This window comes from Toxorhynchites rutilus, chromosome 3 (genome assembly GCF_029784135.1).
Source record: "Toxorhynchites rutilus septentrionalis strain SRP chromosome 3, ASM2978413v1, whole genome shotgun sequence".
Lineage (NCBI taxonomy): Eukaryota > Metazoa > Arthropoda > Insecta > Diptera > Culicidae > Toxorhynchites > Toxorhynchites rutilus.
The window spans coordinates 182,315,320-182,342,880 of record NC_073746.1 but is presented as its reverse complement, the minus strand read 5'-3'; the positions used below and the strand labels follow the sequence as shown (position 1 = coordinate 182,342,880).

General features: G+C 40.2%; 1 protein-coding gene across 5 annotated transcripts in view; it reads left to right on the top strand.

Moving 5' to 3' along the window:
• Positions 1-27,246, top strand: part of LOC129775270 (semaphorin-1A) — a 481,842-nt gene extending 454,596 nt beyond the window's left edge. For 2 of the 5 annotated variants that reach the window (XR_008742907.1, XR_008742908.1), the window contains 3 exons: positions 3,269-3,331; positions 3,450-3,532; positions 3,594-3,672. Coding sequence is in view for 1 of the 5 variants with exons in the window: in XM_055779783.1 (XP_055635758.1) it covers positions 3,463-3,532; positions 3,594-3,742 (219 nt within the window). In the remaining 4 variants the exon portion in view is untranslated. Of the gene's footprint in view, positions 1-3,268; positions 3,332-3,449; positions 3,533-3,593 lie in introns of all 5 variants that reach the window. The other 3 variants (XR_008742906.1, XR_008742909.1, XM_055779783.1) reach the window with 2 other exon arrangements.
• Positions 27,247-27,561: the final 315 nt, after the last annotated feature.

The following is a 27,561-nucleotide window of genomic DNA, read 5'->3' as shown; positions in this document are numbered from 1 at the left end:
TGATCGATCGCAAAAAATCGCCAATAAGTAATTCACGATTTATCAGTCTATTGCCAGATGTCAGCTGCAGCGACGCGAAGCTCTTTTCCAGCAACAATGATAAAAATCAAACCGCTATTGATTACTTTGGATATTATTTTAGAATGCAGCGAAATTTTCAAAATAAAGAATCGAAAGTTTTTGTGGCACTGAAAAAGACACGTTTGCGATGTTTTAAAGAAGAGCAATTCCGCGCCATATCAGTCGATTTTGACGCGACCCTCTCCGATTCCATTTAAACTTTGCACATAAGTTGACAGCTTACCGAAATCGCAATTTCCATAATCATTTGATCAATTGGTGATGTTTTGAGATATAGAAGTTTTTAATATTGAACTCTATTTTTGAGTATGTTTTTCGGTGGGTTATTTAAATTGTTATTTTTCATAAGTTGTTCATCAATTTTCCTACAACTTTTCTGCAAATCATATTTTAATCAGGGTTTCGAGTTACGGTTTTTCTGAAAAACTGGTATTTTGTCTACATGCGCCTCTATAAAAAATCAGTCGTAATCACATTTGATCATATGGTAATGAAAATTGTAAATTTTTACAATCAACCAACCAACTTGCCCTACATATGTATAAAGTTTTAAAAAATAGGAGAAAGTCGGGGCAGCGGTTGGCTGATATGGCGTGAAATTGCTCAGAAGCTGTTGAAGATTTAAAATTCATGACGCATTCTTGTTTTGGGCGAGAACAATACACAAGATGTGTGTTCTTATTGCCAATGTACGTAGTGCACTCAGTATGCTTCGCGAAAATTCGTCTCTAGACAAAGTGCGGCCCGAGGCGTTTACATATTTGTTCTTCCACCACCGCATAAAATCAACAACTCGTACGTATGATTCAGTCATACACAATCAATCTCGGTATCTCGGTATGAAAGGTGACGCGGTAATTCCTATTTCATATTTCTCTTCTGCTTTGCTTCTGCCCGTCAGTGCAAGCTCTGCACTAGGCTTATTTCACGCATATCCTGAGAATGCAATATGAAGCGAAAAATATTGCACGTCCATTCAAAACGGTAGCAGAAACTGAGGTTGGCTATGGTCATAAATATTGTTCTCGATATTTATACTGCATTCACGGCCATCCGACGACATGCATCAACCCCTGATCAAACTTGACTTCAAACCCCAAACACTGCACCCCAAACGCAACACTCTTGTTTTTAAAATTCCAAACCTACACCCCGGTACAGATCCAAAAATTAGGTGGTGCAAAAATACAAATAGACCACTTCTTACTGTGCTTAACTCCTGTCTGCTAGCTGGTGCGAGACTGTAACTTGAATAATGATCATCATGATATAAATCATAGTGGCTTTAAAATTTCACAGATTATTCGTCTCTAATCTTGAAAAAGGCCAATTTGGAAAACTGAACTTTGGGTCTCGAGAAGGGCCATTTGGAAAGCTTCGCTGCCGTCTGGTCGCTAATTGAATGATTGACGATTTGTGAATGCTGCGAGTCGCGAATAGCTGATTATACTTAATAAATTGAATATGGACGAACACCCATTTGCTATTTCTATTTCATAAAAACGTGACCTGTTTTCTAATGTGGCAAGATCAGACCTACCTATCTAAAAGTCCTGCCTAGAGGTCCTACGAAAAAAATAGGTTATAAATTTTTAGGTTTTTATTATTGTTACACAAAAAAAATGTTTAAAATGATGTAACACCAGATGGGCCAAAATGAAGAGCCCACCGGACTGTATAGCTGCCCTGGAGTCTTTGAAAAATATTGGGGATTGTCCAATTGATTATTGTCGCCACAAGTTGTTGTATTTCGCAAAAACTGCTTATCACATCTCCCAGTCATCACTTTTAGTGTGTAACTATCGATGTTCGAGATTATCGTTTTTTATCAAGGCGCCTAAAAGTATATCCTAAGGTGGGCGAAAACAGTGTCTGGTAATGATTTTTTTTGCGTTTTTTCAGGTGCCATTATTGGGAGAAAACGCAATATACAATGTATTTGTGGGCCTGGGAGATATTTTTAATTTCACTACCGGAGGAACTCGTTTGGTCGTCAAGGGTAATTTTACATACCTGGTGGAAAAATGCAACGCGTTGATATGAAAATATCAGGTACGGTTGTTTATCAATAGGCTCAATCTCCAGTCTGAGCCGTTAAAGTTATTCGAGGTATCAGGTTTCATCTGTTTTCGATGAAAGGTTACACTATTTTGGGCCAATATCTTAATTATAATCTGGAACGACTAGACAAATCGAGCGACAGTTAACTCCAGCGTTATGATCATATTTTTCAGTATTACTAACAAAAGCAATTTCCTTATTGTAAAGACAATTCGTTCAACTTTTGAGGTCCACTTTTCAAAGGTCCATGTGAAAAGATTTAGGAGTCCTTCTAGTGATGATTATACACGGATCCGGACTATGTAACCTGACCATGCAAACAGCATTTCAAATTAATTTTCATTCAATGTATGAAAATTTACAACTGCATTTGAACATGCTAGTGTCAATGGAGGTACTCTTATTTGAGTCTGTGTTGTATGTCAACGCAATAAATAAACGGTTCCTGAAGTAAAAACTGTTTTACTAAGCTTCACTCTATCACTACGTATTCGTTTTTTATAAACTACAGAAGAATTCGAGAAAAAATAGCACTCAAAGTACAGTTGAAAAACACTCGGTTTGTTTACTTTTTCCTCATACATTCATAATATCCGCTAGATGGCGACAGCGTACCTTCTATGTCGCGAATAGCTGTTTAGTTTTCATACACACATATTAAAAATTAGTCAACATAATATTTAAACATAATCAAAAATGTGTTGTAACACATTTTCACATATTCGATGAGATTTGCAGAAGGATTCGCAGAGCCTTTTGACAATGTGAATTGTCGGATTGGTTTAAACATTATTTAGTGTAACGGCTCGCTTCAGAAATTCCCCGCTTGTGATTATCATTTTGCTTTGCTCATTGAGGGTGTTTTCATTCAGCATTCAGGCTTCGTAAACTTGTTGCATTAATCCAATCGAATGATTATCATGTACAGTTCAATGTGTTTAATTCACAATTTAAAAGGTCGTGGAGAACTATTATAGAACTTTTATTTGTCATTCCCGCGTGATTAATTACATTGCAACAATCGCACGCACTGATAGCAGCACCTTCCAAGAACAGTGGGAATGCTATCGTTGAGAGATACAATCGAGTGCTGTTTTCTGACCTCCTTTCTTTTTCTATCCAACAGGTGTATCTTTGAGACGGAAATGGGGCGGCTGAGACCAGCCAGGGACTAATCAATCAAAATATGGTAAATTGCATTTGAATAGATTATTAAGTTGTAAGAGATTATTAAGTTGTAAGATGTTTTCTGCTGTCATTCATTACGTCCAGTAGTTTCTGATAATGGATAAATAATTAAAAAATAGCATTTTTATATAGGTCCTTAATACTAATACTCGTAACAGAAGTCTCGGCCGAATGAAAAGGCAGCCGCCCCGCCATGGCATAGGTAATGCTTCCCAACAATCTCCATAATTTGGTAACTGATAACATTTTTGCTTTCATTCCAGTAACACAACATCGTTCCGAAAGTCCACAGAATTCCAGTTCCGGATCTTCCCCAGTCATGTCAAATAGTAGTTCTAGTCCGGCGCCTCCCTCGAGCAGTCCTAGTCCACAAGAGAGCCCAAAAAACTGTAGTTATATTTATAGGGATTGATTATTGAATAAACCCCAGCCACCTCTACCGCCCCCGCCTATTAACGATAGTAGCGAAAGCGCTACTTCATCCTATCAATACGATGGAAGTGCAGCAATCCGTGGAGCGACAACAGCAGCAGCGGCAGTGATCCTTCGCTACAAGAACAGTCACAACAGCATCACTAGCAATGATGCAAACAGAATACTAAATCGCCTTTCGACCTCGTCGTCTCTCTCAATCATTACGCCACCAACGACTCCGAAACGTCCCTCTACCAACCGTCTGAAGATGGCCCTTAGTATCTCGCTGACCCATAATTTCAACCAGAAGTTGGCGAATCTGAACGATAGATGGAACGATTTCAGCTTTATGTTGAAAAGCAACGCCGTCAAGGGAACGACCAGAAACGACTCATACCACTCGATCGAATCGGCCGTAACGTGCACGGTGGCCGATCTTGAGGCGGACAATGCGATTGGGGGTATCGACGAGGGGAAATGCAATAGAACCGTACCGAAGCAGGGTAACAGTGGTGGCAATAGTGGGTTGTTATGGAATAGCGCCAGCGGCGGTAAGTCGAACCATCAACGACATCATCATAACCAAAAATCATCATACGAGCGAAATAAACGATTATCTCCGAGGCGCAACAGCACCAGCGGGGATCCGAAAGAATTCGACATGCTAGTACTGAAACCCATGGGCAGTTGGGAAGATAATGAAAGCTTCTAGGTTGGCTTCCATTGTAGACACGCGCGACTCTCTGATGTTTCTGCGTTCGCTTGCTTTTGTTGTGCGAATTGTGGCCATTTTTCGTGTCCGGAACATCATCCGGAAGGCACAAATGCTAGAAATACAAACAACCTCAGACGAAAACGATACACACAAGAAAGTGAAGGGAAAAAAACCGTCAGTTATATGCTTTGCTTAATTTTTCTTTCCGGAGCAAAGAATAATAGAACGCATCTGCCTAAAATAGAGCGTTCCCTGTCGAACGCATCCATCACAAACTGATATTACGCTAGAAAAAGTTATTTCAAGTAATAAACACGTGTACATATACCTACAAATAAGAATCATATTGATCCATTGAATACTACAGATTTTTGCGTACACAACACTACTATGTCTAGTGGTAACAGGGGATTCAAACGGACTGCGCAAGAAGTAATCGAAACCATTTTTACCGCAGTATTAAAACAGCCAGCAGAATGCTTCAAACAACCACACAATAATCGTTTCCGTCGACTACCCATGATTGCATAGTAAAACGTAAACCCCAAAATGAACACATTTCCACTTTTTCGTTCATCTGGATACCATTCAAAACATTTGAGTGATACTGAAGAAAACCTTTTGGCCTAAGTGGCCTTTGACGCAACACAATATAACCAGGGGCGTAAAGCTTAAAAAAATATATTTTTCAGATGGCGATGAAAAAAACAAGAGATAATTTAATGAGAATGAATTTCCCATGAAACACAATTTCATTGACCGTGTTGGCATGTTTTTCAGTATTTTCTTAGATTTATTTATTAGTTCCTTCTACGTTTTTGTCATAAAATTACTGGAGAAAAACCCTCCGCTTCAGGTTTGCCCAGAAGAACGTTGAAGACGTTCGGAGGGTTGTTGGACTCCGGAACAACATCTATCTTCAAGCGGTTCTTCTCCTCCACTCCATTCCATTTTTGTTTTCAAGAACCCCCGCTACTCCTGAGAATGGCCTTTGTGGAAAGAAACTCCTCCTTACTCCTTCTTCACCTATCTTGAAAAAGACAATCCATTGCCGCTCGAAGCTCGCAAGCAACGATGTTGCTTCGATGACCACCAAACGAGAAGTGAATGATCTAATCCAGTGATTTCCGGATCCGAGGCCAGATCTGGCCAAAACACCACATCCTCGTCCAGATGATATTTTTGGATCGAGGAAGCAACTTCCGGCAGGCAGTTTGTGCTGTAAATCTCCCCGTTCACCGTAAGTCCCGAACGGAAGAAGATCGGCTTCGACATCCCCTTTTCGCTGATGGTTAGCCACAGCAGCTTCTTCTTTGGGAACTTGGTGTGGGCGATGCACTTCACGTCGGAACTTATCTTATTGGTGGGAGACGTAAAGTAACTTGTTTTCTTGCTAATCGTTGCCATCCAGCGTTGAATACGTCTTGTCGTCCATGGCGACCGAGACGTTCCGTTTCGCCGGAAAAAAATCATTTTTTATCGCTTTTAGCCTTTGTTTCTTGCTCACAGCTTGCTGCTCCAACACCGCCGGTCTTGACTTACGTTCCCGCATAATGATGCCCATCTCCGCTAGATATTTTTTTCACTGACTGGTCCGTTGTTCCGACCTCTCGACCAAAAGTTCGGAACGACGTTGCCACCCTGCCTTTCATGTTCTTTTAGCTTAAGCTGCAGTTTACGATCGCATAGCACCGCATAGATCGCATTATCTTTCTTCCATTCTCGCGCTTTACAGGTCTAAAAAAGGCCACATCTACAGGATTCGGCGTTAATATCTGTTCGGCAAATTTTGACATCTTGCGCGAATGTCTTGCTTAGTTCCCCGTGATCACGTAAAAATCGACTCATCCAATTCTTTCCTGCTTTGTTGTTTACAAATTTGAAGATAGATTCTCACAACTTCCCGTAGAACGTTCGCTCCGACGGGAAATCCCCATACCGAAAACAGCGATAGATGATTCACAAACAACCGTTCTTCTTCCGATGAAGATGTTTTCTGTTTACCGGCCGAATCGGTATGGACTTGTCGCAGCCTGTTGTAAATTGATCGACAGCTTATGCCGTACACTTTAGACGCTCCCATTACCATTCCGTTGGTAGGTTTATTTCCATTCAAACACTTTGAAAGTTTCTCGATGGGCAGAGAAGAATATTTCGGCAACCCATAAAATCGGCAATACGTACGCACCATATTTACTGATCATACTTTGCATATAAATCTGCGTAAAAGTGGTGGTTTTTTATTGTTTACAGACAAACCTTCTTCACTACGTTACCTTCGAACAAAGTAGAGAGTTTGTGGTCGGGAATCACTAAATCACCTATTTTCAATATAATATAGCTCTCGCAAAGGAAATACAATACATCCAGCATTGAATCAAAAGTAACTCTGTCAAGTTTCAAACCCAGCGGAATTGACGTCGTCATATCGTCCAGTGCATAATGCCTTCGTTAGGAGCTTTCATACTGGACGATCCGCAACTCTCGGCTTGGCCCGTGTCCAGGTCAAATTTGGGTCAACTCCTCTTGTTTCGTTTGTGAGGCTCCGTCGCCAGGAACTTCTGGGTCTGCCTCTGCTGCGATGTCCTTGGGGTTTCCAGTCTAATGCGTGTCTACAGATTTCAGTACTACTCTTCCGTAATATGTGGACGATTCACCCCCACTTACACTCCTGAATCTCTGTTTCATAAACGGCGTCTGCTGGCAACGACGATGGAGCTCTTCATTCCAGATTCAGCTGTCTCGCCACCAGGCCCGAATTATGTACCTCAGGCATCAGTTCACGAATACCTGAACCTTTCTCTGCTGATACGCCCCACGTCTCACAAGCGTGAAGCAGCACTGATTTCACATTGGAATTGAACGTCCGGATTTTGGTGTGGCGACTGATCTGGTGTAACCTTCATGTCTTCCTTCCTCGTCTTCTTGATCCGCGCGTATATATCGATGTTAGTCCCGCCATCAGATGCAATCTGGCTTCTCGACCATCTCTACTGCTTGCCCAGCTACTGGATAGTTTAGAAGGCGTGACCGTGTTGACATCCAAAGCTTTCGTCTTTCTGACATTGATGCTCAGTCCATCCGCGGACGAGCACGCGGCCACGTCGTCAAGCTTACTCTGTATATCAGAGTGCCGCGTCGATGCTAGTGCAATGTCATCAGCAAAAGCAAAGTCGTTGAGGTGCTCAATCCTAATAGGCCCCCAAAGTAGCCCACGGGTCGGCTCACGGTCGATAGTGCCCACCGTGATATGAAAATAAACAGTCTTGTCTAGCACTAGTCGCGACCCGGATTGGATCGGACAAGACCCCGTTGTGCAAGACCCTGCACGCAAAGACCTCGTACTGTGCTGACACTAGGTTGACTAATTCTGCTTTCCTCCTTTGAGCCTTAGGGCGCTCCAGAGGTCATCGTGGTTAAGGCGGTCGAAGGCTTTATTGTAATCGACGAACACCAGTTCCACCAGCACCAGCACCTCCTGGAATTCATTGATCTGCTCGATAACGATGCGCAGCGTATCAATGTGGTCGTTACAGGCCCTACCAGCTCCAAATTCCGCCTGCTGTCGTCGGAGCATCGCATCTATCTTCGCCTCGACCCGGTTGAGGATTACCTTGCATAGGAATTTAAGAATTGCACACAGCAGCATGAAAATTCGCCAGTTCAAATCTGATACTTTTGATTGCTGCTTCTATTTCTCACAATGATCGCGCCTCTGTGTTGACACGGGAAATGCGTCTTACTGGAAGCTACTAACACTGGTTGTTCGCGGGCACTCAGATCAGCTGCTCGAATTGTTCAAACCAGCGTTTCAACTGATCAGACGCGTCTTTCGCAGGCATCTTGGTATTCATTCTTGCTCCAATAAGGCGTGCTGATGCATCGTAGAGGAGGCGAAGGTTACCGGTTGCAGCAGCTATCTCCTCTTCGTTAGCAAGAGAGTCAGCCCACGCTCGCTTGTCCCGTGGACACTGTAGGTGTTATTCTCATTCGATTTTTCTGTCTAAACCCACTAGCAAGAGAATACAACCTTTGTATCAATGACCAATGAGTAGAGAAAATAAAGTCGTGCGTTCATTAGATTGGCGATAGCCAGCTTGATCAGTGGTGTTTTTCATTTCCTCCCTTAAAGCCGAAATCTTAAAGACACGAACGCTTTACTTCCAGGTCGAGGGCACGATACCGACGATATCGCTCTATCGCGACTTTGGCGTCCTTTCGATCATCTATCATCTTCCAGGTTTCGTCCGAGATTCATTCTTTTCTCTGGCTGCGCAGTTCATTCAGGCGATTCTCGTGATGAATACGATGACGGTGGTCTACTGGTCCTCGACGCTACCACCAGCAGGAACATCCTCGGTTCAGGTCCTCATTTCATCCACAAAAGATCTTTTCACGCTAGGATCTTTCAGTCGGAGTGTGTTTAATCGACCACCGAACGTTTTCTCCCTCCATTGAACCCGCGCTATGCGTAAACGTGTTTCTCCGATGAGAAGTGGGTGGTCGGAAGCGATGTCGGCACTGCGTTTATTCCGCACATGAAGCAGGCTCCATCCAAACGTTCGACTGATGCAGATGTGGTCGATTTGGTTCTCAGTGTAACCGTCACTTGAGACCCACGTGACTTTGTGTGCTGTTAGATGGGGAAAAAATCGTGCCCTAAATCACCATGTCGTTGTTGCCACAACACTCTGCAAGCGGGTTCGCCATTTTCGCCATTTTCACTCATCCCGCCTAGACTGTGGCGTCTCATGACGGGCTCGTAGTCCGTGTTTTCGGAAGCTATCTTTGCGTTGAAGTCACCCATTAGGATCTCGATATCACTCTTCGGAATCTTGTCCACGGCGCCATTTAGCTGGTTGTAGTAGTTCTCTTTCTTCTGCGGCTCGGCAGCGTTGGGTAGGGCGTAGCTCTGAATTTTTGAAAGGTTTCGCACTCGTGTCCTGAATCTGGCTACGATCACCTTGCTGCTTCTAGACTCCCACTTCAACAGTACACGTTGAGCAGGAAGCCATCTTCACGGTGGTGTAAAGCGTTGTCGTCACGTATATCAGAGTACAGTAGTACCTATCCCGAAGGTAGCCGGTGTTCTCCAAACTTCGTCCAACGGACTTCACCCTGCCTCAGAGTCTCGAGTCTCGTGCGCCTCGCCTCACTATCCAATTGGGCCAGCTTACCCTCCTGAGCCAAGGTCACAAACATTCAATGTTCCAATTCGTGTCCGTTGTTTCATGCTAAAAGTCGTAGCCGTTAAATCTGTCCGTTTTCTTCTAACTCGGGTTTCCATAACAGTTAGTTCATTTCGGGTACAGCGGGTTATTAGCCCAAGGACCATACATTGCATCGGGTCATCTCGTAAAACGATAACGGGTGATAACGAGCCGAAGCGACGATGTGGTTCTGGGATGTATGGAGGATTAAAGCCACCCCAAAAGACATCACAATACAGGGGGTTCGAATAAGATTGCGTCGGTAGCTCTGCAATAATATAATTTCATAATCAATCGGCGTTGTTGAACTGATGGTACCAATTCTAAACAACCTATCGACCTAAATTGCACCACAATACTCTTTGTTTTCGTAGGGTAGACGACAAGCAGAATGCGCTAAAGGATTATGATGGTGGATATCGTGAATCGGTTCCAACTGATGTCTATCGTGTCTGATGGTCATTTTCATGGCTATCAGCTTCCGTCCAAACGTAAGATAATTTCGCTAACTCAATGACAACTTCCCAGGATAAACTTAGCGGCTCAAGTCCTGTTGACCATTTGCCACAGAACGGCTCCGGTCGCGGTGTTTGGGGTAACTGCACATCGGGTTTGACGGACGAACCGTTTGTATCCATTTACAAATACAACGAATCGCCGAAGATCCTTAATCGTTGTTGGCCAGGTGAAAAATTGATGTTATATTCTTTCAGGGTTCGTTTCCATCCATCGAAAGGACTACTAATCGATAACAGCCAGGCAGTTCGTTTCGTCAAATAAACCACACAATTATATAGAGTTGGAAAAAAGAAATGTCGTATTTCTGATCGAAATTTGACGCTTTTTTAACATACTTAAAATTATCCAATTTAAGTCAAATATGCGCTGTTTTGTTCGCAAACTTGTTGCCATTTAGAAGGCAACTTCAGTTTATGTATGTGTTTTTTCACAATGGAGTAAAGTGAACCGCAAAACACTCATTTGTCAATTTAGCTTCGTTAGGTCCCTAATGCGATTTCATGTTTCGGAATATAATTTCCATTGCTAAGAAGAAATGGAAAGTCTAATCATTCACTATGCAGATGGCAGAGTTGTTAGCTCTTGTTCGTAAATATGAAAATAGAGATGGTTGATACCATCTAGGTGGTGTTTTGCTGACTACCAATTGTTACACTGCTGACATGTTCTTTTCCGCTAACTTATTTTGACTATGTAAAGAGCTACGAATTTTGTTTTGTTCTGTTCTATCGAGGAAAATTTTCGCTTCATCGACGGTGTACTCATAGTCGAATTCAATATTCGAAGCATTCGGTACTACGGTCATGTATTGCGAAAGAGTCACGATTTTCGAGTTGTTTCTGAATTACAATGGAGTTGAGCGCCGTTGTTTTGCACGAATCAACGAGAAAAGATTCTCCAGACAATCTTAGACGAGTTGTTATGGATATCATTATTATATTATAGATATGGGTATTTAAAAGACTTATTTTATCCTTTATCCTTTTTGAGATTGCCTTTCAGAAAATATGCAAAATTAATAAATTCGCATCAACCAAATGTTACGATTCATAGAACCAGAAATTAAAAAAATCCGAAATTTTATAATACTTGGCAACTCTGCCATATTTAGGCATGGCTTCGTTTTTGTACGACGAAGAAGAGTAAGAAGCCAGTTGTCTCATCTTGTCTTAGACCAGTACGGGGTATGTATCTTCGACAGCCATTATATCAGAACGAAATCGATCAAACCAACGCTGTGCTGTGCGAATCGTTACAGTATCGGGTCCATAAACTACACGAATATTTTCGGCCGCCTTCGTTGCAGTTTTACCTCGCAGGTAGTAAAAACGTAAAATATGCCGTATTCCTTGCTTGCTGGACTTCATCTTTGACGCGCTATAACTTGAGACTGATAAGAACAATCACAACACTGTCAAAACGACACTTATAGCACAGATAGCCGTATAGTATGATGCGATAAGTACAACACAAGATATGTTTAAGTGTGGCCATACATTGAAAATATACGACTTTTTTTTCCCCCAACTCAATATATTGTTAACAATTTTTTGTACAGTTTCCTCGCCTCGCGCATTTACCTCCCAATTCTGCTTTGAACTCCGGTCTACCTCAATCTGAGCCTTAATTCAGCCTTTTTTTCTTCGCTTTTCGGACGAATGATTGCGAAACATTTGCTATTTTATCGCTTTCCTCGATGATAGCCACGGGTTCCACATAAAAAGACCCACTACATTACCATGTGTTTTAGGATCCGCTGGCTTTACTTGTCTACCACTTCCGGACATCTAGGCGATGGTCAGACTTTCCCCGAACCGTTTCAGAACATCATACATCGTGGTTTCGAAAATTTCAGAAGGTTTTGCTAACTCTAACTCTTTTGCTAACAGCCACTTTGTCCTGTAAATCTCCCCGTTCACCGCAAGAACCCGAACGGAAGAAGAGCGGCTTTGAAATACTCTTTCGCTGATGGTTAGCCACAGAAGCGAAACTTGTTGTGAGAGATGTCGAAATTTACCTCCTTGGTGGGGGAAGTAAGGTAGCTGATTCCCCGTCAGTCGTTGCCATCCAGCGTTAAATACGTCTTGTCGTCCATGATGACCTCGACGTTCGGCTTCGCCGGAAACATTCCATTCTTCATCACTTTCGACCTTTGTTTCTGGGTCACAGCCGTTCCGACATGGCTGAACTTGCCTGACGTTTTCGTATGATGATGTCCATCTCTGCTAAGTATTTTTTCACCCGGAACGATTAACCACTTTTCCCTTCGTCTTCTGCTTTGTAGAGATGGGCAAACCGTTCACGAACGGTACGAAAGAACTAGTTCGCCGAAAAGAGTGAACGAGCGGTCGTTCTTTTTCAAAGAACGATAGTTCTCCCCACGAACTGATTGCGAGCGAACGGTTTGTGAACGAACTGATTCCGTAAGAACGGTTTGCGAGTGAACTGTTTGGGAGTGAACTGTTGGAGAGTGAACTGTTTGTGAACGAACTGTTTGCGAGTGAACTGTATGGGAAAGAACTGATTGAGAGTGAACTGTTTGGGAACGAACTGTTTGAGAACGAAGTGTTTGCGGACAAATTGGTTTGCGAACGAACGAGTGCAGCTGAACTGATTTGCACTGGGCGGAATGGATAAATATAACGAGAACGCTTGTAAGGAAAATAAAACGATTTGTCATTTATGAGCAAAATGCGTGTAACGCAGGGTTTATTTTGTTAATGTATTCTCAATTTTGGGTTAAAAATTAAATTAGATTCTCGTAGTTTTAAAAGCAAAACTTCATATACATATCATAAACTTTCTATTTATCAGAAAAAATCTGGGGGAAGCTGGGGCGATTCATGGATTAAGTAAAATACAATTTTATAGTGAGGGTATGTTGAGAAAAAAGTTTTTTCGTTGCTTTCAATTCATTGTTTGGCCAATTGCGTGAACCTGTGTATTGTCCAAAAAGAGAATATGAAAAATTGCACATATTTTGTGAGCATCAAATTATTACATAAACTTTTGTCGACCGATAAACATATTTTCACATACAGTTTGCGACTTTTAATGAAGCAGCTTATCTTTCCCCACTAAATTTCAAAAATATAAATCCCATACATACACTATCCAATCCAACGATATCAATATTGATGCTGCTGTCTATTGATGTTGGGTTCCAGCTAACATTCTATGTTGTTCTTAATATCGTTGAACGAAAGAGCGAAAGAACGGTTCAAAAGAACTGATTCACTTAGATGAACGGTTAGTGAGTGAACCGTTCATCAAAGTGAACTGTTTTGCCCATCTCTACTGCTTTGGCTCCAGCAGCAGGCTGTCATTCAATGCATTCATTCTTCTCCAAAAGTGTAAGGATATTATAGACACCGAAACGGGCGTATTCGGTGACACTCAAAGCACCTGACGATGTCCACCTTCTTCACAACGCAGTTGCTGTTTTCGCCATACCTTCCGCAGTTCAACTGATAGCGCTGTCAAATTTTGTTTGAAAACTCATGGATTACTATGATTGACGATGCACAAGTGGTCTCATCTCAAGGTATTAACGTGAACGTATAAAAAATTGGTAAAATTGGTCCTTTTTTTTAATACAAGCGTTGTTGGTAATTTAATTCTTTTTGAGTGATTTTCTACTCAACTTCGTATCAAGTCAGTTTACAAAATCGAATGATTATTATGTTTCATGTTATGTCACATGTCACAGTTTTAACTCGTGCGGTGTATTCAGTCGTCGTTTTACTATGCAATCATAGGCAGAGTCGAGATGACGAAGAGAAAGCGAAGCAAAAAACAAACCAGTAGAAAATTAATCATATAATTTTACTTGATATCCTTCATCATAGCACATAGCGTAGCATAGAGAAGAAGAGAATATTTCATGATTTCGTCGGATTGATTTCGAATCCACCTCCTTTAATGCCAAATCATCTTCACCGTCGTAACAAACGCTACGGAATATTTACGAGTAGAATATTTTTTTATTTAATATTTCTCACCCCCCACACACATACACATACACACGGATCGCTATTGGAAAGGACTAGGATATTTCTCAAAAATCTCACTCTCTCTCTCCAAATTAACAAACGAAAGATCTGAAAGGTAGTAGTCGACTATTTAAATATAAGGCTTGCATTGTTTTAGGTTGTTGAATTCATTGATGTCAGTTATATGCTAGATTTTTTTTTATTTTATAGTCTACATTTTTGGCTTTGTTATGTATGAATTTAGGATAAATATTTTCGCGGTTTTTTGTTTGTACAGATGTGATTTATAGCTGAAAATATTTTACTTCAAGACTCATTTTACTCTTGGTTTTTCAAATTTCTTCCCCTCCATTACGAGATTGGACTGTGGAATGTACATCCGACTCAGCATTTAATATATATATTTATTTGGTATACAAAAGTGGCTTTCGTTTTAGTTTTATATCACAGGTTCCTTCCTTTTGCACTTTATGTTTTATCGTGTGACGAGTTATTATCGAACGTATAATATACAAAAAGTCAATTCCGATTGAGATATTAGACTCAATAGCACAGAGGACACATGACGTATTTTCCGATCGTAGGGAATAATACAGGATAGAACAGCTACGCACGCACTCGAATCCTTCTGAAGACAAAATTACCAGTCATGTTTTTTTTTGCGCAAAAGAGACGCAAAATGAAACCAAATTTATATTTCACCAAACTAAAAATTTACTGAAGTAAACCCAACAACCCAACATATAATTGCCGAATCGCAACAGTTGGAAAGATTCCACTTAGGCTGCGTGCCGCTGAACATACCGATGACAATTGTTGCGGGTGGATGGATGGATGAGTGAAGCAAACTAGTAAATATGTAAAACACTATGAAAGACTGAAATTTAAAATAACAAGATGCATCCATTCGTAAAGTATAGTATATAAAACCGTATATATATAAAAATAAACAAGCGAACAAGTGAATACAAGTAATGAAAACACAACAAAATATAAATAGACTTCGCAATGCTTGGTATGTTTCTATTATAGCTTACACTATTACGAACTCTCGAACTTTGTTTGGTTTATTCCGTGTTTCTTACAAAACGTTTAAATGTAAAAACCTTTGGAGCAATTGCATGAGTTGGAACGAGAAATCTCTTCAGTTTGGGGATTGATTATATTTGATCGGATCTAGGATTTAAACATTGCGTTGTTGGGTATGAGCTTGTTGAGTTGGATAAAACCAAATAATAAAGCACGTAAACTGTAACTAATTGTAAAAAGTACAAAACAAAGCAGAGAAAAAAAAGCATGAATGAACTGTGTAAAAAGCACCTTGATTTCCATTGATCGAATTTTTATAAAGTGTTTTCAGTTGAGGAGTTGGAGGATGGAGGATAAAAATTGTAAAATAACGCTAGACTGTACAGATATACTAGGAAATGGAGTTTTGAGACGCAGAATAGCAACAACAACAACTATTACTACTACAAAATTCAACGCGAGTATCGAGTATTTGTACGAATTTTAGTGTACATATGATTTGCTGCATTACTTTCCTAATGGATAGCTTTTGAGTTTGGCCGCTGTAGTGATGAGAGATTAGAAAGTTGTTAGTATTTATTATGAGATAAATTTAGAATTAACGAACAAACAGAACAAAACAAAAAAATATTTATTCAATGAATTACTTATTTAAGATATTACTAACTACTTAGACGGGAAAGGCCATATGCATTAGAAGTGGGAAAAAAATACTATAATTAAGTGAGGTGCGACCACTGCGCAAGGGCAACATTTTTAATTGTACTTGTAAGGAAATCTTTGATTATATTCATATACATAGGTAATTTGCTACGGCAAAAGAAAGAACGGGAATAACGCTATGAGAAACTTTGGTTTGCTCGTTGTTTTTCTCTGGAGTGTGTAGCGGATCGTTTTGGGGAATTGATTACATAGTAAATGGGGGTTTCTTTCAAATTCAATCGGAAATATTTGTATCCAATTTATATGATTTACAATGCATTAATGCATTGAAACTTGTTGACATTTGCGTTATCTGTTGCAGATGATTATATGAAATTGGCTTAACCAGAATTATCACTGAACCTCTTGCTGTACGATCTCCGGTCCTTTGAACCATCGATTTTCACCTCCGGAGATCTAACGAACTTCGTAGCTTCATCAAAACAACCATGGATACATAGGAGGCAATCTGACGTAGTGGTAGCATCCGTACCTCTCACCAGCTTAAGTGTTGGGAGTCATTATAATACTGAAAGAGCGAAAGCCATGGGTACGATCCATTAACCTTGGTGTCAACCTATCTCTGATCCACAACTGGGTCTCTAAGATATAGCCAAATTGAAAGTGCTGACGATGATGCGGTCTATCAAAAAAAATATCAAGACCTATTCCGAGTACTTACACGTCCACGAGTCTTCTTGGTCCATAGCCGCGGCTCATCGCCAACGTTACCTACCTATTGTACACAAATCGTCTTCCTTCTGACCGATCCATCTTTCACGGTGCGCGCCTCTCCGTCTCGTTCCTATCGGTTCGTTGTTGAGAACCATTTTCACCGGATGGACGCGTTGTACTTTCGCGAGCATGGTCCAGGTCTTGTGACCGTAGAGAACTTGTAGATGATCAGCTTCGTGCAGCTTCTTAATGTTGCTTCGCTCCACGCTGGGAACATAGTACCTTCGTTAGAAGCTTCCATCCTGGGTGATCGGCAGTTTCACCTTGACCCGTGTCCAGGGCAAATTTGGATCGACTCCTCTTATATCGTTTGTGAGGCTCCGTCGCCAGGAACCTCTGGAGCTGCCTCTGCTGATTTGTTCTTGCGGGTTCCAGTCTAATGCCTGACTGCACATTTCATTTCCGCTCTTTCGTAATGTGTGGACGACTCACACTCCTGGATCTGTTAATACCGCCGTCTGCTGGAAACGACGATGGTGCATCTTGGTATTCATTGTCATTCGAAATCAAGTTGTCTGGCCACCAGGCCCAAATTATATACCTTAGACATCGGTTCACGAAAACGTGAAGTTTCCGTGCGTTCTCTGCTGATGACTGGTTGTTCACGGATACTTGGAGCAGCTGCTCAAAGTGTTCGAACCATCGTTTTAGGCTAATCAGTGGAGTCGGTTATCAACTGATCAGTCGCGTCTTTCACAGGCATCTTGGTATTTATTAATTATTACTTATTATTTATTTATTTCTCATCTGGCTAGTTGCCTTAATGATATCACATGTACCGATAAGACGAGGAAAAGCCCTTTTGAGTTTTTGGATGTTTTACACAAAAGGACATAAAAACCTCATACCTTTTCATAATTCCTACTACAAGATATTAACAATAACTAAGCACATAGTACAGAGAAAAAACCTAAAAACAAATATTCTCATAAATCATAATAATAAAATTAGAGCCATAAATAATAAAATGTATACAGTAAAACTGCTGATCGGGGTGGATCTTCAGTCTTCCATTGTCTTCCATTTCGATTGAATGCTGCAGCAGAAGAGTTAAAATCAAACATCTGTTAGACTTCGTTGAATCTTGTCGCTGAACGACGACCGTCTAGTAACAGGAAGTCCCGCTGTCGAAGGGCTCTAATAGGTGCGTATATATTTTGTTGTGTCAATATTTCCGCTGAGTGAATATCGCCCAAAAGTATTTTAGCGACAAACATAACTTGGGCAACATATCTCCTGCGTTCCAACGTGTCAAGCCCGAGGAGCCTACATCGCTCTTCATACGGTGGTAAATTTTACGGGTCTCGCCATGGAAGACTACGGAGCGCGTATCTAATGAATTTATTTTGTATTGATTAGAATCTACTTATCCAGTTTAACTGATACGGGCATCACGCGATTGCATTTGATTACAGAATGGAACGCACCAGTATACTGTAAAGTGACATTGTGGAGCACGGAATTCGTTGGCTACTTTAAATATAAATCCTAGTTGTCGGTTAGTCTTTGCAATTATGTTGTCATAATGGGGGCGAAAAGTCAACACTGTGTCAAGCAGTCTTCCGAAAAACACTTACACATGTCCACGCGATGTGAAAATTCCATGTTTCTGTTTGAATTCGAACATGATTCTCGCTAGTGTTGAGTGTCTATCCCCAACACGAACAATGATACACAAACATAAACATGTGAAAACAAACACGATGTTCATAATTCAAGAACATCATGTGCTAACATATCACCCGAAGTCGCAGTATTCAATGCTTTCGTTTCGTTTCTATTCATACACGGAAAGAAATTATTCATCCCAAAACATTTCTTCGTAGAATACTTTTTCACAGAAACGAACTTGAAATTTAGTTCGCAATACAAAAATTGCATGAACTAATAGGCTATGAGTTCATGCACATTTTGCAAGTCTGATCAAATAATCTTTGGTTTCGTGCAAAGAAAACATTCTCTGAATAAAAAGAAGCTTTCTATGAGATTTTTTTGTGTACATGTTGCCAATTGAAGTCTGGAGAACCGACTGCACAGCGGACGACGTCGTACAAATGCTGGCCAAATAAATAAATACCCAAAAATTTGTTTCAGATGCATGTTTTCAGGAATGTTTACAGATATTCTTGATATTTTAATGAAAGTTTGATTAGGGCGGTCCAAGTTAGGGCGTTCAAAAAACCAATTCCGAAAAATTCCAATTGTCACCTGCAAAATTATTATGAAAAAATCTGTACCATATTCATGATTAGCTTTTGCGATGACGATTTGTGAAAGAATTACAATCAACCCTCCTTCAATATGTGTTTTGTATCTCGATACTCTATATATTTATACCATTATAAATGGCTGTTGGAGGAAAGATTAGCTTCAATGACAGTTATACTACGCATAGAGACAGATCAGTCGCCCTAGCAAGCCATTAATTTCTCGATGTTATCACAAACTGAATGAAGGAAAAAACTGAAAGCTACACTTACACTACACTACATATGCTATTTGTGTATTAGCCGTTTGTAAACTTTCAAAGATCCAGTCAAAATTGTTGCTCGCGTAGTCGAGTGGTTAGCGTCACGCCTAACATGTCACTGCTGAATAGTTATGGTACTTTATATTCTATAATTATTTCTATAATTTTAATATTATAATCAAAATTGGTTGTGGGTAACTAAACATCTTCGCCACGCTCTATTCAATTTTAGTACTTATTCAAATAGCTAATAATAGCGAATGTTACATGAATTCAATATATAAATTGATGCGTGCACTAAATAATGATATCAATTGTGGAGAACTCTGATATCAATCGACGTTTATTTTGCTCAGAACAGGTTTATTTTATTTGCCCAAAATTTTAGACGAAACACCCATTGTCATGATAGGAAAGCATTTTTTCCATGTCAACATACCAACACACCACGTGTTGAGTGGTGGTGGTGTGGTGTCCGTTTCACTTCTTCTACTCTACGCACTGCCGGTGCTTGGGGTGAAAATACAAGAGAAACTGAACACCATGTTCGAACATCATGTGAAACATTAGGATTAAACATGTCCAAACTTACTACGAATACAAACATGTCACATTTTCAAACATAGGTACGAAAAAATCATGTTTGTATTCAAACACAAAACTGCGAACAGCCACGTGGACATGTTTGTCCCGAATGCAGTGTTTTTTGTGAAACATGGAAGACTGCCTGGGCATATCGAGCAGCAACCGAAGTGCCCTGTTCTGGGTTCGTTGCAATTTTATTTTGTGAGTATCTGCACATGACCCCCACACTGGGGTAGCATAAAAAATTATTGGAGCAATTATTTGTTTATAGACGGCAATTTTGTTAGGCCTAGATAATCTGGATTTGCGACAGATTAGTGGATAAAGACTCACTAGAACGAAGCATCTGACAATGATATTTTCAATATGGGATCGAAAAGTCAACTTAGAACTTAGTGTAATTCCAAGATATTTTACTTCGGAAGACCAATCAATCGGATACCCACCCAGTAAGATTTGATAGTTTGATGGTGGGTTCAATTTATATATTTGCCGATGTTTGATAATAATTGCTTGGGTTTTAGAAGCGTTGATTTCAATCTTCCAGGAAGAAGCATAATCAACAAAGCTGTTCAGGCATTGCTGAAGTTTGCTGGTGAGTTCTTTTTTTTTCTTTCTTTCTTCATTTTGTTTATTTGGACTATAGGCTGTAAGCCCGTTAGCCTTCTTAAAATTAAACGTGAATACAGAAAACATAAAACATACAAACTTAGAACTTATACATTCAGTTGGTCTCTAAAATATAATCTTAATCTTCTTCGAATTTCTTCTGATGTCATATTTACAGAAACAACATTTTGCAGCACGTTGAACTCACGCATAAATCTGGCTGTCGGTTCATGCTGGGTGTAATTTCTGTTCCTCAGGGGTGGGTCAAACATCCTCCGTCGACGAAGAGAAACGGGGCTGGTGTTGAAACGAATCCTGTCGTAGAGACGCGGGCTTTTCACGTGTAGTCCGACCTTTTACACTGAGAGCAGTGTCATCTGCGTAAAGTGACAACATGCACCAAGGACGGGAAAGGACGGACATCCGATGTATATAAATTATAAAGTACAAAGCCTAGTAAACTACCTAGTAGGCACACCTGCTGGAATAGGGATGGTTTTAGATGCGATTCCATTCAGCGATACCTTGAACGACCTTTGACTCAGGTAGCTACGAATGATTTTAACCCAATATATTGGAAAGTTGTAGTGAACGAGCTTGTAAACAAGACCACCATTCCAAACCTTGTCAAATGCCTTTTCAACATCTAGCAATGCTATGGTGGTGGACTTGGCTATAGCTCAATATTTGTTGATGTTGTTTTTCAACCGAAGCACCTGATGTGATGTTGAGTGACCGCCTCTAAACCCAAACTGTTGCGAAGGAAAGATATTATTGTTTTCAATCTGCATCAGCAGTCTTAGATATATTATTTTCTCAAACAGCTTACAGAGCGATGAGAGCAAACTTATTGGCCTGTAGCTGGATGGGGATGTTGGGTCTTTCCCGGGTTTGAGAATGGGGATAACTTTCGCTAGTTTCCACATAGAAGGAAAGTAGCTAAGTTCCAGGAATCTATTGAAAATTTGGCATATAGTTGTATATGCTTTCCTATTCAACTGTTTTAAAATTATGTTGAAAATGCCGTCAAACCCGGGAGTCTTCATATTTTTGCTGCTCTTCAGCGCTGGGCAAAGCGGCTTTGGAGTAATGACACCTTCTGGGGGAACAGTGCTAGCTTGGTTGTCAAGGTCGGTGATGCCCAATGAAACCATTTGATCATGTGGGCTCTGCATGTGAAGTCCAATATTATGAGAACAATAAAAATCGTCTCTGATAGCATCAGCCTTCTCGATTGGAGTAATCAAAGTTGACTCCTCGACCCTCAAAGGTGGAACAGGTCTTCAACACTTTCGCTAATTTCCATTTCGGAGTGATTTCATCCTTGATGCAATAATTCTAGTGAGACTACGAGCAAAGCGTCTTTTATCCTGATCACCCGACCTTTGAAATTTCCGTCTATATATGTTCCTAAATCTAATTAATAATAATGTATGGGGGTCAATTTCAATAAACTTACCCCTAACAGGAACACTTCGAATACAGGTCCTTTCTGCCTCCGATATGGCTTCGCGAAAATCTCCAAGTGCACGGTCAATATCTGCTGATGAATCGAGAGCTGGATTCTCCTCGATGTTGTCATCTGCTATTCTGCCAAACACCATCCAGTCCACATGGTGGTAATCCTTGAGTTGCTGCACTGAAACCGTAGCTGCATCACCTACAACTTTGCAGATTATCGGATGATGATCAGAGCTCAACTCATTAAGGGAGATTGGTTTTGATGTGTTAACGTTGGCCAGAAATATGTCCAGAGTAGAAGCATTGCCAGATGGTGACCAATGCGTAGAACTGTCTGGAAAATGAACTGTGCAGTTTCCGAGCTGAAGATGGTCAAATAGCAGCAGCCCGTTGGAGTTTCGTCGGTGATTGCCCCACAGCTCGTGCTTCGCGTTAAAATCTTCACCCACTATCAACTTAGTACTGGTACGAGTGATGATGGACAGATCCCTTTTAAATTTTTCTGACAGTCCACTGGTAGCTGTGCACTGACGAGGACAATATGCAGCAACAAATTGGAGCGTACCAGTTGTCGTCCTGCGAAAGCCTGGATACCTTTTTTACGATGATAGCAACCCCTCCTTCCCTGGAATTGGGGCGGTCCAGTCGAACGATTGGCAACGAGAAATTATCACTGGATGTTAAATGGGACTCTATTATGAACCCTACATCAATTTTATGTTCCCTGACAAATCCTTCCAGCTCCAGCTTCCAGCCCGAACAGAGCAAGGTGAAGATTTTTAGGCCGTTAGTCACCATATTGGAGTATGAATGTTTCGAGCACTTGCATCTGCTCGGGTTTGCTGCGACATTGACGTAGAGCACCCGTCATGTTGATGAAAATCTCTAACAGTTCTGCTAGCTTGAATAGATCCGCGTTGTTCTTTGAAGTATCGGATTCTGGTTTTGATTGCTATCTGAGCCCAGGGGGAGGAGAAGTCCACTGATTGTTGATAGGAATACCAACCATATTGATTCGGAAGGAACTACGGTTATTCAACACTGGAAAACCATCTGCTTTGAAAACAGGATCGAACTGTTTTTTCGACTTCAGATGGTTGTTGGATGATGCCTGTTTTCGAATACGTTTAAACACCTCGCGTTTAGAACATTGTTTGTCGGATCCCGAATGGTCACCTCCGCAATTAGCACATTTCAGAGCTGCAGCACATTCAAACGGACATCGTTGGCATTGAGTAATGTCTCTATTTCCACCAAGGTACAGCTCCCATTTCACAATGATGGAAAAAAAAGAGAACGGATTGCTTGAAGACCGTTCATCGTTACTGTTCCTCTTTTAAAATGGAGTAGGGTAACACGGGGTGATTTGGACCACCCCTTTATCTCAAAAAGTACGGCTCAACTTGGATTTTTTATAATGTCCTTTCCTTCTATTGTCGAACCGTATGTACCTAAAGTAAAAAAAAACTTTGGTAAAACTTCACAACTAGAGGGAAACGGTAGCATGAACACAGCAAGCACTTTGATCGTCAAAAAATGTTAGTTTTCCGATAGTAGTTTTATGATTTTTCCCGCTAATTAAACAAACTTTTCGTGTATTGTGCAGTAAAGTTTTGTTCGCCTACAGAAGAGGAACAATTTGATGTAGCGAAACTGTAAGTTGGAAACAATAAATGAAATTAATTGCATTTTAGTTTTTGCCTGTTGTGTGGGGTGACATGGACACGTTTCTGTGGGGTGAATTGGTCCTACAGGTTTGAGACTTTTCTTTGGTCTAATTGATTCCAGATGCCGCTGAATTACAAAAGAGGATGGACAGACACCGTTGGAAGAAGGAGGAGCTTGAAAGAGCAACGCAGGCCATCGAGAACGGATTTCCTTTGACCAAGCATCGAAAGTGTTTGAAAATGCTCGAACAACAGTGAAAATATTCATGCAGAATTCAAGATGGTGTCAATCCAACTTTACTGGTCTGGAATCTGGCCAAGACACCTGGTATCGATCCCAAAACATTGTTACTGAATGTAACATTATCCCAAAATACTTTACATAAACATAAGTATGTTTTTTTCGATGAAACACACACTGGACCAAATCACCCCACAGACGGTCCAAATCACTCCGCATCAAATTTTAATGTTCAAAAATCATCTCTTTTATTTTATGGTATATTTGGTAGATTGAAGCTTTAAATGATGTGATTAAACATTATTAATTGAGAGGAAACATGAGTAGCTCAGTATACAATGTGACATTTTTTATTTAGACCGTATTGGTTTGGAAATATTAGACGATTTACTTAGGTGGTCCAAATTCCCCCCTTTTCCCCTAAATAGAGACGATCTCGATAATGTTTAGGAAGGAAAGGAAGGTATTGTATTATAGAGACTTTAAACTTTTGCAGTTCATTCGTCTCTAGCCTTGAGAAAGGCCCTTTGAAAACTCTACTCTATTCTACTCCAGCGCTACCACCTCCGCCCTCTTGCCTTGAGAAAGGCACTCGATCCCTCGCCATCCAGCCCGTCCAGCAACGATGTTGTCCAGTCGGTGTATACACAAAGAATGCATGTTTAGGAAGGAAGGAAGGTATTGAATTAGAGAGACTTTAAACTCTGAGAGTTCATTCGTCTCTTGCATGTTTAGCTTTTTCTTCACGTCTTTTATAGTGGTCACGGAGCTCAGAAATGAGATCATTTATATCAAGTTCTGGTAATCCTCTCAAAACAGCTTTGAATGGTTTTTCCCCCGGAATGTCGTGGGAGAAAAACTCGGCCTTTATTTCCTTCAGATATGCTGCAGTATTACCGTATTCTTCTCTGGAGGATACCACCACTTTGATGCCGATTCGGCAAAGTTTAAATACTTCTGTTCGCCTCGAATGCCGAACACCGATTGAGGTCCTAGCACTTCACCGCATCGTCGAATAAATACAGGAGGTAGTCTATCTGGTCCGGGACCTTTGGCTGGGTTCAATGCACTGACAACGTCTGTGAAGGTTGAAAACGGAAAGTTTATATTGTACGACGGCCATGAATTCAACAATTTCAGGCAATCAGGCGCGGAATCAGCAGTATGGATTTGAAAAAAGAAACGAAGAGTTCGACTGAGCCGTTGATATCGTCACTGCCCCTTTAATCAAAGGACATTACCGACGGAATCGACTGCGTCTTTCCGACTCTTAAAAAATCGCCAGAAAGAGAAGGGATTTGCCACGACCTCGTTTTAGATTCCAAAACGTTTCAGGCTTCCGTTCAATGCTCTCAATACTTGACGTCCATGACGTCCACTTACTTCCACTTTCAATGCGTTGGAGCTCTCAGTAAGCACAAACCATGGAGAGCAATTGCTTTACTGTTTTCGCTATAACTTCCGCAATTCAACAGATAGTGCTGTCAAATTTTGTTTGAAAACTCATTGGTTACTATGATTGACGATACACAAGTGGTCTCATAATCGGGTGTTGAGACCAACGCATGAAAAATTGGTGAAATCTGTCCATTTTTTAATGCAAGCTTCAATGTAAATGTGAATGATTCACGTAAAAGCCTTTTATTTGAGTTCATCGTGCAAGACTTTAAAACATCCAATTGGAACATAAACACTGTTTTTTTTTTTGAAAAACTTGAAGCCCACAATGCGTAACCACAATCCTCAAAACGACGACATCGCTTATTCCAGAAAAAAAAGACATTTTTTTTGTAATCTTGGACTACCCGTTGATACACCGCGGACAACAGTCCCTAGTTGGGACTAAGCGAAAACTTTTTCATTTGCCAGTTCTATACACAAAAAAATCGTACGACAAATTAGAATCCAGGTCAAATAACTTGTACAGATGACTTTTGCCATACCCTTGTAGATGACATACACACAAAAAACTAAAAAAGGGTAGAATTATTACGAGAAAAAGCAAAACTTCATTTCGATAAAAAAACAAACATCAGTTAATAGCATGATACATCAATATTCATAATCATCAAACCATACTTTACACAGAAACATAAAGCATGAAGGAAGCTAAGTGACTCAATAAACAAACGAAAATTACGAATATGAGTTTTTTGTTGAAACAATTTAATATGTTTAGTTTCTACCGAACACAAAGGTAATTTCATGCTTCGTGCTTTCAATAGGAACACTTATTGGTATCATGAGGTCCATATTTTTCACGCGATGAGGAAACATTCAAGCAAAAAACGTTTATAATAAACTAAGCGCTCAGTGGAGATTTCTATCTTCTACAAGGTGAAGTCGGGAGCTCGAAAAGCCCTACGAAATGGCGAGAACGGTAAAAATACCAATTTTTATGTTCTCTGATTTGGCTGATAACAATATGGAATCTTTATATTGTTTCTACAATTATGCAATACTCTAAACATGAACTGTGATGGCCACCGACCAAATTGTTGAGTAAAATAAAAAAAAACAAAGCCTCTCTCCCATCTTGCGGAATATAGGGATTTTCTGAAAATCCCACACCCAACAGAACAAAAAAAAATGAAATGCGCTTTCACAAGGATGTAAAAATACGTAACACGTTGTAAAGAAAACGGAAAGTCATCATCTCAAAAGTGGTGGTCATCTTTCGCTAGCGTTAGAGAAAAGTCTTTAAATTCTTCATTATCTTATAAATACATGAATACTATACAAAACTTTCTAATAAATTCTAAATAAAAGCATAACAAGAACAGAAATATACACAAAATATCTGATGAAAAGAGTGATTATAAAAGAATGGAATCGACAAAAAAACAGTTATATGCAAACAAGGTCTTTGCTGTAGTATACATATTATATTAGATGAATTCCAAACTTGAGTAATTATCAAAACAAAACAAAACAAACGGAAAGCGAACATGTTGAGTTTACGCATAACGACTTATCGAGAATTATATTTTACTACGTAAAACCTTCATTTGTAAACGATTAAAATCTGGAGCTTCTTTTTATTTCGGAACGCTTCCTCCCGCAGAGAGCTGAGTCGATCAAACGAAACAGGGAAAAATTGATCGATCCGCTCAAAAGTACACGCAAGTATATCCATCATAACGTTCAAATAAGTTTAAACGATCATTTATGCTTACTACGAGACTTACGAATGATTATTGAAAACACGCGAGGACATTGTTAATATAATTATATAATTAACGAGAGAAACAAAAAAAACAGTTATTGATTTCCGCATTTATTAAATATATATTAGCTATTGAACCATCTACAAAACACACATAATAAACAAAGCGAAAACAGCAGCAAACGTATTTTACGCAAAGTTATGCGAGTTTAATGCAAAAGAGCGGCTGGTGAACCCCAAATAGGGGATACCATTTTGCCGCATTCCATAGGGGATGAGAGTATGCAAAAAATAAAAACAATACTTTGAACTAAGTGAAAATATTATACATAAGATAGAATGAACATGAGAATGACAACTAGAAAAATGTAATAACTTTGAAATTAGAAATAAAACAATTGAAGGAGTTTATCGAGTACTTTTCTCTGGCCCTAATTCACACTCCCGATCATCTCTATTCTGACTTATGGTAACATAATTTTTCACACTTCAACAAAGATCTTGTGGGAACAGAACGCGAAATCAATAGGAACACGACGAGTGTGTGTTTCGCGACAGGTCCCGTTCCTTACTGAAGAAAATTTGTTGATGCGGCGCTTATTACGAGTATGAAAAATGGAAGAACAGAAGGAATACTCTTACTCCTAAATGGATACTGTGTAATGTGGTATTTATAGATACGACAAAAACATGTGGCATGTACACGATTCAAATCC